The sequence below is a fragment of the Podarcis melisellensis genome (genome assembly GCF_964234715.1).
Source record: "Podarcis melisellensis genome assembly, chromosome: 3".
Lineage (NCBI taxonomy): Eukaryota > Metazoa > Chordata > Lepidosauria > Squamata > Lacertidae > Podarcis > Podarcis melisellensis.
The window spans coordinates 50,176,227-50,190,086 of record NC_138530.1 but is presented as its reverse complement, the minus strand read 5'-3'; the positions used below and the strand labels follow the sequence as shown (position 1 = coordinate 50,190,086).

General features: G+C 42.5%; 1 protein-coding gene across 5 annotated transcripts in view; it reads right to left on the bottom strand.

Moving 5' to 3' along the window:
* Positions 1 to 13,860, bottom strand: part of RPS6KA2 (ribosomal protein S6 kinase A2) — a 180,598-nt gene that overhangs the window by 95,413 nt on the left and 71,325 nt on the right. The window contains exon 1 of one of the 5 annotated variants that reach the window (XM_081906843.1): positions 6,386 to 7,206. The exons of the other annotated variants lie outside the window; for them this stretch is intronic. Within the exon in view, the coding sequence (XP_081762969.1) occupies positions 6,386 to 6,484 (99 nt within the window). The 5' untranslated portion in view covers positions 6,485 to 7,206. Of the gene's footprint in view, positions 1 to 6,385; positions 7,207 to 13,860 lie in introns of those variants that run through there. 5 annotated transcript variants of the gene reach the window in all.

The window sequence follows — 13,860 nt, the reverse complement described above, 5'->3', positions numbered from 1 at the left end:
CTGAGGAAATCATGCAGGCTATGCTCTCAAATCACACAAATGGTGAACGTGACCTGCTTCTCTTCATAATAATAATAATAATTCATAATAATAATAATTCATAATAATAAGTAATAATAATAAGTAACAACAACAACAACAACAACAACAACAACAACAACAACAACAATAATAATAATAATAATAATAATAATAATAATAATAATAATAATTTATTTATACCACACCCATCTGGCTGGGTTTCCCCAGCCACTGTGGGCAGCTTCCAACAGAATATTAAAATACAATAATCTATTAAACATTAAAAGCTTCCCTAAACATAGCAAAGAATACAAGACAGAACAGTATACCTGTTGGGCTGCGTAAAACAGTTTCTGCCTCATGCAAGAGTTCCAGAATCTTTTGAAATAACCATGGCACCAACTCCTGAACACATTTTGGAATTAACTGTTGTCTCACAAATTGTAAAGTTTATTCTCTATGGAGGGTCAGGGTCTTTACAAAATACAAAGCCTAATAAAAAATACCTGTCCAATGTAGTAGTTACTTCTTGCACTATTTGGGTATGACACAGAGTGTCAAATTGACCTATTTTTCAATATTCCCTGCACTGTACTTCTCTTGTTGGTCAACCCCCCCACCACCACCACACAATGCCTTGACCTTCTCCACAACTTGTGCATGCTGTCTGAAAGTCCCTGTCTCTTGTCTTTTCAGCACCAAGACCTTCCTCTTTCAACAAGCCTTCTAAGTGAAGATCTTTCCCAGTGTGCATCTGTTTTGGAATTGTTTTTAAATGCTTTCATTGTTATATTGCTTGTGTGCCCTGGGCTCCTTTGGGAGGAAGAGTGGGATATTAATTTAACAGACTAACCAACCAACAAAGGATGCAATCCTCCCCATCACCACCAGTACTTAAAATGGCCAGACTGCTGTTTTGAGGCTCCCACTTATGATGCTTTTGCAGAGGCAGAAGGAGTAAAATATCCATTTCAAAATGGCAGGTGCAACTGCTTCTAATGTTTTGGGGTGGAGAAATAATCTCTTCCAAGACACTCCCAAGCTGCCTTTGCTTCCTATTGAGTTTTGATCAACTGACATTTCCTTGCTGTCTATATAGCTTTGTGAAGGGCTATGCTCTCTGATTAACTGCATTCTTTCAGGAAGCCCTTGGTCTAGAATTCCAAACATCAATCAATTTGAAATGTATTCTTCTTCTTTTTTAAACAGCCATCTCTTAGCATTCAGTTTGTTCATGCAGGACCCTATCAAATGAACCAAGTTTCTCCAGGATTCTGAACCCAATGATAGAAGTAGGCTTCTCATAAACAACATTCCTTTCAGGAAAGGGCATCAGACTTGGACAGAAGACCAAAAGAGTGTCGCTCTTTAGCAAAGGAAAATGATTTATAAATGTTGCTGGCTTCTTTCCCCATACCATAACGGATGGAACGCACTTGCACTATTTTTCACTCTTTTTGCAGCTAGGCTAAAGCAAGCAACTTTTTCTTTCCATTCAGCCCATGCTTCAGGATCACGAAAGCTGAGGAGTCTTGGTGCATGGAACAATTCCATTTTCTTTGTCTGGTTTGGAATCCGTAGGTTTAAAACTTAGACTTCTGACACCATGTCACAGAAGGCTTACAGAGAACACCATTCAGGAAGCTAGACAAGAGCTTGATTGTCTCTTAAACAAGAACAGAACAGCAAGAGGAAACTCCCAACTCTACTCAAAAAGAACCTAAGAAGAGCCCTGCAGGATCAGGCCAAAGGTCCATCTAGTCCAACATCCTGTTCTTACAGTGACCAACCAGGTGCCTATAGAAAACCCACAAGCAGAAACTGAGCACAACCTCGCTTTCCCCACCTGCAATCCCCAGCAACTCGTATTCAAAGGCAATTGTGGAAAAAGAAGAGAGCCATTGTGGCTAGTAGCCATTGATAGCCCTATCCTCCATGCATTTCTCTAACCCTCTTCTGATGTGATCCAAGCTGGGAGCAAATTCAATTGTTTTAACTATGTGCGGTGTGAAGTAGTTTCTTTCATCTGACCTGAATCTTTCAACATTCAGCTTCACTGGATGCCCATAAGTTCTAGCACTATGAAAAACTTTTCTCCATCCACATTCTCCATGCCATGCATAATTTTGTAAACTTTTTATTATGTCACCTATTTCTTGTGTTTTCTCTAAACTAAAAAGTACCAAACACTGCAACCTTTCTTCACAGGGGAGTCGCACCACCCCCTTGATCAAGTTGGTTGCCCTTTTCTGAACCTTTTCCAACTCAACAATATCCTTTTTGAGGTGAGGCAACCAGAACTGTAGACCACGCATGTCCAAAGACCGTTTTGGAGGCCTAATCTGGTCCCCGTGGCAGTATATGGCCTGGGGTAAAATCCTAAAAAAAGTTCAGCAACTTCAATCCTAAAGCTCAACAACTTTGGTCAGGCCTCATGCATGTTAATCAAATCTGGCGCTCATTGAAAAAAGTTTGGGCACTCCTGCATGTAGACAGTATTCCAAATGTGGCTGCACTACAGATTTGTATAGCAGCATTATGACAGTGGCAGTTTTAATTTCAATTCCTTTCCTAATAATCCTTACCATGGAATCTGCCCTTATCACAGCTGATGCACACTGGGTCAACATCTTCATAGAACTACCCACTACAGCCCCAAGGACTCATTCCTGGTCAAGACACACCAAGTTCAGACCCCATGAGCTTATGCGTGGAATTAGGATTCATTGCCTCAACATGTATCACTTTGCACATGTTTGCAATTGAATTGCATTTGCCATTTTATCACCTATCCACTCAGCCTATCTTTAATAATGATTTCCTGACATTTTTGCCAGAACAGACATTAAGCTAACTGGACTGTAATTTCTACCCCCCCTCCAATCTTAAAAAAACCAAAACAAAACTAGTGTTACATTAACTACTGTCCAGTCCTCACATATGTAGGATGATCTCAGGAAAAAATACAATTAAGTTCAGTGCCACCTAGTAACTAAACTATAAGTAATATTAGACACACATGTCTTCTCATAACTAAGCCCCATTTGAACATGGAACTTTTTTCCTACAAAGAATCGTAGGCGTTGAGGGCCTTCTGGCGGTTCCCTCACTGTGAGAAGTGAGGTTACAGGGAACTAAGCAGAGGGCCTTGTCGGCAGTGGCGCCTGCCCTGTGGAACACCATCCCATGAGATGTCAAGGAAATAAGCAACTATCTGACTTTTAAAAGACATCTGAAGGCAGCCCGGTTTAGGGATGTTTTTAATGTTTAATGATGTATTGTGTTTTTAATATTTGGTTGGGAGCCGCCCAGAGTGGCTGGGGAAACCCAGCCAGATGGGCAGGGTACAACTAAATTATTATTATTATTAAACACATTGCTTCTCTGTTCCCAATATTTCTATCCCACATTACTATAAAAACAACTGAGAGTATTGGAGCCACCCCAGTCGAGGGTGAGGAATCCACTGCCACAATCAGGTGACAACAAAAACATTAAATACTATTGTAACAAAGTATTCCTAAGTAACACAGTCAAATAGAAAGAATTCTTGCACCTTTTTCTTTTTAAAAAAATCACCTCTTGAACATCTCTGGTCAGTGACCATAATAAACAGATTCATTCATTCACCTCTTGAACCCTACTGGGTGCTAAAATAGATGACCAATTGCCATTCACTTGCCCTGAATCCATATGATAGCCTTCTCAGAAGATGTCTACTTCTGAAAACTGCTGGCATTTACTTGGCATCAACTCCATCAAGCAGCTGTTCAACTGGGGCAAAGACGTATGTGCACCTTGACAGTGAAGGAAGGTTTGGATGGTCATGGTTTCCCTAAGGCAGCTTTTGCAATTTTAACTATGAAGCATGCCAGCATTGCTAAGATCAGCAAAAATTAAAAGGTGCACATTCTGCTTGTTCTGAAAATAGATTTACATTATTTAATGTTGTTAAAAGATCTTTTTGTTCAATACTGACCACTAGGGGTGGGTTTTCCCTGCCTTAACTTTAGCAATCCTTTGTTTTATGTTGTATTTCAATTGCTTTTAAAATGCAGATATATTGTTCTAAGGGGAGAGCCAGAAAGCAGCATCAAGAAAGAACAGAGAAATCTGATCCACCCCAACACAGAAAATTTCAGTGTTCCCACTTCCTTTAGCTCTTAATTCCCCTTAAACATTCCCCCCCCCCTCCTCTTGAAGGTTCACTTCTCTCTTGGAAGAATAGTTTCTTCTCAGAGGAAATGCAGTACTTATCAAGGCTGCCAGCTTATAAAGTCGTGACTGACTCTGGGTTTGCGGTGCTCATCTCGCTTTATTGGCCAAGGGAGCCAGCGTACAGCTTCCAGGTCATGTGGCCAGCATGACCGCTTCTGGAGAACCAGAGCAGCACACAGAAATGCCGTTTACCTTCCCGCCAGGGCGGTACCTATTTATCTACTTGCACTTTGATGTGCTTTCGAACTGCTAGGTTGGCAGGAGCAGGGACCGAGCAACGGGAGTTCACCCCGTCGTGGGGATTCGAACCACCGGCCTTCTGACTGGCAAGTACTAGGCTCTGTGGTTTAACCCACAGCTTATAGAGACCAGCAAAAGAAAATCCATTTTCAAACAGTGCGACCATGAGCAAGGAACACCTCCATAGAATCAAACACAGTTCCTTAGCAAAACTCTCAGTTGCAGTAGCTGGGATCAAGAGAGAGGAATTGGAAAATGATACCTCGGGTTACAGACATTTCAGGTTACAGACTCTGCTAACCCAGAAATAGTACTTCGGGTTAAGAACTTTGCTTCAGGATGAGAACAGAATTCACGCGGCAGCGCGGCGGTGGTGGGAGGCCCCATTAGCTAAAGTGGTACCTCAGGTTAAGAACAGTTTCAGGTTAAGAACGGACCTCCAGAATAAATTAAGTTCTTAACCCGAGGTACCACTGTACACTTATCTTTACCTGGGAGAAAGTTCAACTGAACTTGCTGAGGCATGTACTGGCATGTCAGTAGGCATGTACTGGCATGTCTTGTCTAGCTGCAATCCTGTGCATACTCTACTTGGGTCCTTACTCAGTAGGACTTGCTCCTGGGCTTTGTGCTGTAAATTTTTTATGCCGTTTATGCTAATGTACAGTATGTGAAACTGGGTCTTAGCAATCTTTACAATCTCTTGTACCAGCTTACACTAGTTGCGAAATGAACAGATGCACCACTGGCTTCAAAGACTGACATGACCCAAAAGGATGGAGATGCTGCCTGCCACTGGACTCGGAAGGCTTCCAAATTCCACAGAAGTCTTATTTATTTCCGCCTGAAGCACAAACCTACCTTAGCCTTACCATGCACAAATAAGAGAGGTCTTGAGGGGACAGCTATCTGTAGACAGGCTAAAACTGCAGCACCGTGGGAACATACGGAGTGGTTAAAAGTCTGGAAGCAGGACTGGGGAGAACTCAGTTCAGCTCTCCACTGGGCCATGAAGCTCACTGGGTGACCTTGGGCCACTCCCAGCCTCCCATCCTAACCTACCTCACAAGGTTGTTGTGAGGATTACTTGGGGGCAGGGTAGGAGAACTACCCTGAGCTCCTTGGAAGGAGGATGGAATAAAAGGAGTAAGAGACCACACCTTTAGGGAAACAGTTGTAAAACTGAGAAAATGGTTTCCCCATGGGGTCTACTTCGTTGGTTCTAACGTTCCCCAACACCACCTTCCACCCTTCAGCTGGAAAGTGAAATTACTTTTGATAAACAAATGAAGTGAGAGCTGGACCATAAAGAAGGCTGATCACAGAAGAATTGATGCTTTTGAATTATGGTGCTGGAGGAGACTCTTGAGAGTCCCATGGACTGCAAGAAGATCAAACGCATCCATTCTTAAGGAAATTAGCCCTGAGTGCTCACTGGAAGGACGGATCCTGAAGCTGAGGCTCCAATACTTTGGCCACATCATGAGAAGAGAAGACTCCCTGGAAAAGACCCTGATGTTGGGAAAGATTGAGGGCACAAGAAGAAGGGGACGACAGAGGACAAGATGGTTGGACAGTGTTCTCGAAGCTACAAGCATGAGTCTGACCAAACTGCGGGAAGCAGTGGAAGACTGGCGTGCCTGGCGTGCCCTGGTCCATGGGGTCACGAAGAGTCGGACACGACTAAACGACTAAACAACAAACAAATGAAACCATTTTTTAAAATCACACAGTTTTTCCCTTGTCCTAAGACTCTTGCACAGCAACGTCACTAGCAAATTCCGCAGCAATGAGCCCAAGAGGGAAAGAGAGAGAGAAAACTATCTTTTGGAACTTGGAACATCGAGCGTTTGGTCAGACGCCGGTGAAGTTAAGACCGTGCCGGGTATTATTATTTTTTGGTTACCTCAAATCTACTGAGACTCGAGCTCTTGGAGCGAGACTTCTTGCGGAGGTAGACCGAGAAGAACCTGCGCACTGTGAACTTCTTCATGCTCATTTCCATTGCCCCGGCGTCTGGAAGGGCAGCAGGCAGCGGAGGCGACCGAGGAGCCGCAGTGGCCGCGCGCGGCTAGGGCAGCCGGGTACAGTCCCGCGTTAGATCCATCCGAGGAGGAGAAGCGGAGGGCGAGCCTTCCTCACTTGGGCAGCCAGGAGAAGGGAGCTCCCTTCGGGGATTCATCCAGTCCCGGGGAGAGAGAGAGACAGAGAGCTAAGCCCCTCCGAGGCGCATCTCCAGAAGCGCCCCCGCCGCCCGCGGCTCGCTGCCCGGAGCAGATGAAGCGCCTTTTTCGCTCCGCCTCCGCCGCCGGTGTTTACATTTCCTCGCTGCAACTGCCAGCCCAACTCGCTGCCTCTTCGCGCCCCTCCCTCGCCTTCGGTCCCGCTACTACGTCCAATCGGAGCCGGGCTCTTGCTGCCCGCATTATAAGCTCCAAATCCCCAGCCCTTGCAGATGGGAGATAAATATTAAATGTGCCTATTAGTTGTCCTCTTGGTTAAAGCAGGTCTTTTGTCAATTTCCTGGCTCTCCCGGATCGCGCGGTGGAAGCAGGCGCCCTGCTGCACTCCCGCCCTAAGCTGCTTGCAAACTGCAGCAGAGCGAGGGAGAGCTATAATTATCCTGGTCCGATTTGGGAAGAGATGAGCTGCTCGACAAAGGAGATTCTCCTGGGAGATTTCTCCTGTCAGTCAGTCAATCAGTCAGTCAGTCACATCAGGCTGCTGCAGAAGAGATGCAGCTTCCCAAGCCTTTATTTCTAACTGCTGTTGTGAATGTCTTTCCTCCTTTATGACTTTTCTAGAGTTTCAACCAACCCCGCCCCCACAAAGGAAAAAAAAATTGGTTCAGTTTTAGAGAGAACACTCAAGACCTTGAAACATCAGATTTCTTCATTTGCCTTGCTACAGAACTAAAAGATTCCATCTGATCTCTACATACAAGCTCACATTCCAGTACTCACCAGCTGCATACCACCACCTTGACTTTTCAGAACCACAGTTTCACCTTAAATGCACTTAGAGGCACTTAAAAGCCATCCTCTTTAATCATCCTGATAGTCTACATGGCAGTGATATTAAAGGGATGTTAAAAATGCAAATGAGTGCCCAAAGGGTTTGGGTGGAAGAGCAACACTTGGGGGGCCAGCTGACATTTGCATCCGAAGGACCAAGCTCTGAAATGAGTCACGTACATAAATTATAAAACATTGCTGCTATTATGTTCTTGCGACATTAAATGTCTAAATGAGCACTGGTATCACCAAAGACCTGTTGCTGTTGCAAAGAAGGGGACCCTGTGGCCCTCCAGATGTCCTTGGATTCTAATTTACATCCTCTCCGACCACTGGTCGTGCTGGCTGAGGCCCATGGGAGTCGGAGTCTGCAGGGCCACAGTTTCCGTAATCCAGCAGTAACAGTTGCCAAAATGGCCACTCCACTGAATGGGGAACTTGAAGGTTTCTTTTTCTTCTTCTGGAAGCCTATGCTGGCAATTTCTTATGGGAACATTTCTGTCTATCTTAGCTGAAGGGGTAGGGAATTTCTTTAATGTTTTAAAATTTCCAAAGTTCTTCCCCACATTTGTTCCACCAAACTAATATTGCACCTCCCTCTTGCTAATATTTTGCCTCCTTCCCACAGTGACACTGAATTTCTCTGGTGACTTATTCATGACTCAGTTGGGATGGTCAGATACATGTAGATGACAACACAATGCTGCAGATAGTTCCCAGAAGCCACTGCCACCAATCATTCAGCCTTAAAGAGAGGAATCTATCATGTGTGAAAGTTGCTAATTATGTCTTATGACACCTATAGGCACTCCTCTCTGTTGTCTCAGCTGATTATGCTGGTCAACTGCCATTTGCCACTCAGCCAGAAATATGAGAAAAGACAGAAAGATATTTTAAGTTCTAGTCTCATGAAACCCCAATACAACTCCCACTTCTTGTCCATCATATTCATGCACCACTTACTGTACTAGAATGTGTACACACAAGAAATATCCTCACATATCCTCAGCATCTTCTTGGGTCAATTCCTGATTACTTCACTTGAGGGCATGGTTAAAGTGTTTGGACAACAGCATGTGTCCATCCCGTCTTAGAATCATGAGATTGTAGAGTCATCTACAAGGGTCATCTAGGTTAACCCCCTGCAATACAGGAATCACAACTAAGTCTTGTTAAAGAATTCCTGGACAAACTGGTTCCAGCTGTTGAAACAGTAGTTTTAATGCCTCTCTGTGGTCAGAAAGGCACTACAGTCTTTGATCCCATACAATTTAAAACCATCCATTGTTTTGCAATTATTATTATTATTATTATTATTATTATTATTATTATTATTATTATACACTTTTGAAGCTGCTGCTACTATTATTTTGATCCGGCAAATCTGGTGTGATTTATGACTGAATACAAGTATAATACCAAAAAATGGAAATTGTAAATTTGAAGATTTTGCCTATGCAGGAGGATGAAGACTGTTTTATATCCCAGCAAAAGTCCTACACAGACTTTATTTGCAGACAGTAAAATATACCCAAGACATATGTGATGGGGTTCCAATCAACAGGGTTCCAATAAACAGGGACAAGCCAAAAATAAATTAAATTGGAAATTGCTTCAATGTAGTTACAGACAAACAATGATTGGAGCAATTTACATTGTAAAAAACTGAGATTAGGGATTCATGTTAGTAACTAATTAATTGACTCCCCTCAGAGGAACTTCTACCACCACAGAAGGAGAAGGGAGAGAAATCAATAAATGGATATGCATAAAGAGAGATATGGGGGGGTCAGGGGGTAAATAACATGCTGGCAATTTTAGTACAGAACAGTGTGGCTTCTGGGGAACAGCTACTGCTTGGTGACAGAGCATGTACTTGGCATATAGAAAGTTCAGTCCCTAGCATCTCCAGGTAGGACTTGGAAAGATCTATCTGAAATTCAGGAAAGCTCTTTACAGCCAGTGTTGAAGATACTGGGCTAGATTAAGGTTACCAGATTTTTTTCAATGAATCAAGGGACACTTTTCAACTTCAATGGATTTTGTATGGGGACTGATTTGTAAATCTGGGGACTGTCCCCGGGAAATGGGAGCATCTGGTAACCTTAGGCTAGATGGACCGGTGGCAGGGTTCAGCATAAGTAGCTTCTGATATCCCTATAAAGATTTTTGATTACAATTCATCAAAATCATTAGAAGACAACCACTGCGAGTGCCTGTGCAATAGAATTCAGGAAGTTTGTATTTAGCAATAAACAACTTACAGCACGATATGATGAACGATGCCTTTCTCAAGATTGTGCAGCAGAAGGCAATTTGTTTAGTAGTCCTGGAACAGTGCTGACCCTTGCAAGTCAATGGGCAGCATCCAGCAATAGCTTCAGCATATGATCATTTAGCTCAGCCTGGCACAATATGCCATGGAGAGCTTACTTTTGCATCACAACTCCATTGTTAAAGTAGAGTCCTGTTTTCAATAGGAAAGTTGTTCTGGGAATTCTCCTACCTCCGCTGAAGCCTTCAATGTAACGTGGGATTTAAGATTCCTAATAAAAGTGACCTCAGGATGACCATTCCAGATGGGCGATTGTTTCTAAAGTAAACTAATGAAAAACTCCAGAGCTACAGGCTGACCAGTTTTATGTTTCTCCAGGCAGAATAGGGGGAAATCAAAGATAATGACTGCAAAACAAAACAGAGCTTTTGTTGATTTGTTTTCACTTGGAATAAGACATGTATGTTCAAGGAAGTTCTCATCTTTGGAGAATGTCACAACTCCATTGATTGGCACCACACCCTGACTCCATGGCTGATGTCAAGGGTTGAAATCAATCACAGGGTGAGGGGAAGCTGATTAGCAAAAGTTGTTGAATGGTAACTTTTTCCATCAAAAATATCTTAATCAATCAGGAAAATATTGGCTATAGAGACTACCATTTGATGGATAGCTATAATTAATAACGCTATTAATAAACCACCATGTGCAAATCTTCTAATAAATAAAACTTCTAAGCATTTTACTTGGTGATGTTTGCAAGGGTCTGTACAGTCATATGTGATATTACTATTAAGGAACAGAATGGAAAAATAGAGAACAACTTCCTGATGGAACAAAACCTGGAAGAGCCATAAGCAATTTTAAGATCTTACTGAACTAGAAAACATGGCTAAAAATGATAGAAAGCACACACACATGGTAGTGTGTACAATGCAGTAGAAAGAAGCAGAAGGAAATGCCATTCTATAGTGCATTATTTGAACCTGTTTCCACAATTAGACTGAGGCTCAGATGTGCTCATGAGTATCTGTAGGGTCAGAGGAGAAAAGAGGAGAGCCAGAAGACCTAGAGTGGCATAGCCAGTATGGAAACATGTCAGGTTTGCTCCTTCTAGGCATGCCCCAGTCCTAGAGAGCCAGTGTGGTGTAGTGGTTAAGAGCGGTAGTCTTGTAATCTGGGGAACCGGGTTCAAGTCTCCGCTCCTCCACATGCAGCTGCTGGGTGACCTTGGGCCAGTCACGCTTCTCTGAAGTCTCTCAGCCCCACTCACCTCACAGAGTGTTTGTTGTGGGGGAGGAAGGGAAAGGAGATTGTTAGCCGCTTTGAGACTCCTGAAGGGGAGTGAAAGGAGGGATATCAAATCCAAACTCTTCTTCTTCTTCTTCTAGGCAGATATCCACTGTGTGCCCAAAGGCACACTTAAGACTCCGTACACATGACATATTTTTCTTGGGGGAAAATGGAAACTATTTGTTTTTTCTATGTAGTCCATAAATAATATAGATCTATTGTATATTTTTTGCCCTTGAGAAGCACTTAATGACAAATGGGTTTCATCCCCAAAATAAAACCTTATCGCAGATCAATTCTACATTGCCCTGCAGTGTGTCCATCTGAAAGCAGATGTATGTGGTCCTGGCAATGGAGGGGTGTATCCACACCTGCCCAATAACATTGTTGTTGGACAAACACCAAGATCACAAAAGGAAGGTTTTCAAATGTGTGATCTAATAAAGGGAAGCGTTTTCAAACACATACCAAGCAACCATGCCCAACTACTTGTCAGGCGAGCAAGATCTACAATCAATCTAGATTGAACAAAGCATGCTGAGGACGAGCATGAATTATTATGGGTTGCGGTGGGGGGAAAATCTCCCTCTGCTACAAGCAGAGAAGGGTGCACATAACTTAAGAGTGGGCTCTGGCTGAGAACTGCATTGCTATAGTACAAGGAGTGGCTACAAGAAGGAGGGAGGGTCTTTTCAGTACAGTGGTGCCCCGCAAGACGAATGCCTCGCAAGACGGAAAACTCGCTAGACGAAAGGGTTTTCCGTTTTTTGAGCTGCTTCGCAAGACGAATTTCCCTATGGGCTTGCTTCGCAAGACGAAAACGTCTTGCAAGTTTGTTTCCTTTTTCTTAACACAATTAATACAGTTGCGACTTGACTTTGAGGAGCAACTCATAGAACACAGTGTACATAGTAGCCTTTTTTAAGGTTTTTAAAGACTTTGGTGATTTTTGAAGCTTTTCCAAAACTTCTTTTGCAGCCATTTGGTAAGTTAAGCTTTTAAAACTTTTTTTTGGGGGGGGGGTTGGATTTTGGGTTGGGGTGTTTGGAATTCAAGGACTTGGTGTTGGGGAGGGGTTTTCAAGAATCTGGAAGCTTGTGTGTTTTTTTCTGCATTTTTATGATTTTCTGTGACCATTGGGCCACTTTGCTGTTTTTTTAAAAAAATTCTGGATTTGAATTTCTGTGTGCTGGGTGGCTGGGGGAACAGTTGGGGAGGGGTTTTCAAGAATCTGGAAGCTTGTGGGTTTTTTCCTGCATTTTTATGATTTTCTGTGACCATTGGGCCACTCTGCTTTTTTTAAAAAAAATTCTGGGTTTGAATTTTGAAATGCTCTTTACAGTATGTGTGACTTTAAAGAGCACTTAATAAACTCTTGTTGTACCAAATTTGGCTTTGTTTGGACTTTTTTTGACCATAGGAACGCATTAATTGATTTTCAATGCATTCCTATGGGATTTCGTGCTTCGCAATACGAAAAATTCGCTAGACGAATAAATTCACGGAACGAATTAATTTCGTCTTGCGAGGCACCACTGTACTGTCCTAGCAAAGAAAGAGTGTGGGTGATTTAACTTTTGGATATCTATATTTTATCACCTTTACTCTGTTTAAGTCTTATTGTATGCCTTTGTTATATTGATGTAAGTTGCCTTGAGATGTTTGTGATTTATGGCAAGGAATAAGAATTGGCTCTCAGGATTCAAAAGTGGAGAGACTCATGTTACCTACTCAGAGATCATATGAAAAAAATTTGATGTAACAACAATTTATTGAATTTATATCCCACCCTTCCTCTCTATAATGCCATACAGACTCTCCATACACATTCAGGAGCCTGTGAAAAGCAGATCCCCAATGGCTCAGAGAGTACATAGCTGATGGTTTGCTAATGCAAGAATAACATGCATTGTTTTCCCAGCCTCTTAAAAAACAAAATGCCCTAAATTAAACTTTAAAGGGATATTTAAAAGCCACTTTCCACCCACATAAGCCTTACCTTAAGCATTTTTGGGCAGATGATAACAAGAACACAAATTTACCTGTTTGATTATTATTAAGCATTAAAAATTATCCTACCCACAGTGCATTAGAGTTTAGGCCACAATCAGTTCCAAGTATTCATGCATAAGATTGCATTGTACATGGTACAGCCTAATAGACAGGACACAACAAAAGAGATGGGATGGGAAGAGAAGAGGCAGATACTTATTTGTAAGTCATCTGTAGGCTGAGGCTCACTTATCAGAGAAGTTATAAGGAACAATTCTTTAGGGAAACAGATGCTGATACTACAGGTGATATTTTAGCAGAGCCCTAGCAGATCAGACCAAATGCCCATCTAATTCAGCATCCTGTTCTCACAGTAGCCAACCTGAAACTCTTCCCACATGTGATTTCCAACAATGAATGAATATTCAGAGGCATGCAGCTTCTGATACCTGAGTAGCCATTGATAGTCTTATTTGCCACAAATTTGTTTAATTTTTTTTTCATGCCATCCGTTGCTGGCCATCACTATTCATGCTACGTAGTTACTGCAGATAAATCACTTGTGGAGGCAGCCCTTAGGCGTATCCGTATTTCCGTTTTGGTTACACAGAGTGCCTCGCTCATAAAACTGTCAGTTTGATATATACTGTAGATGCAGTAACTACTACGTTAGAAGAGCCCACATGCAGATCCTTATTCTGCTCTGTAATGCACCTGCCAGACTGGCACCACACCAAGGAGTAGGAACATCATATTCACTTACTTAAGATCTTCCCCCCTATTATTTATGGATTGGAACCTTAAGAC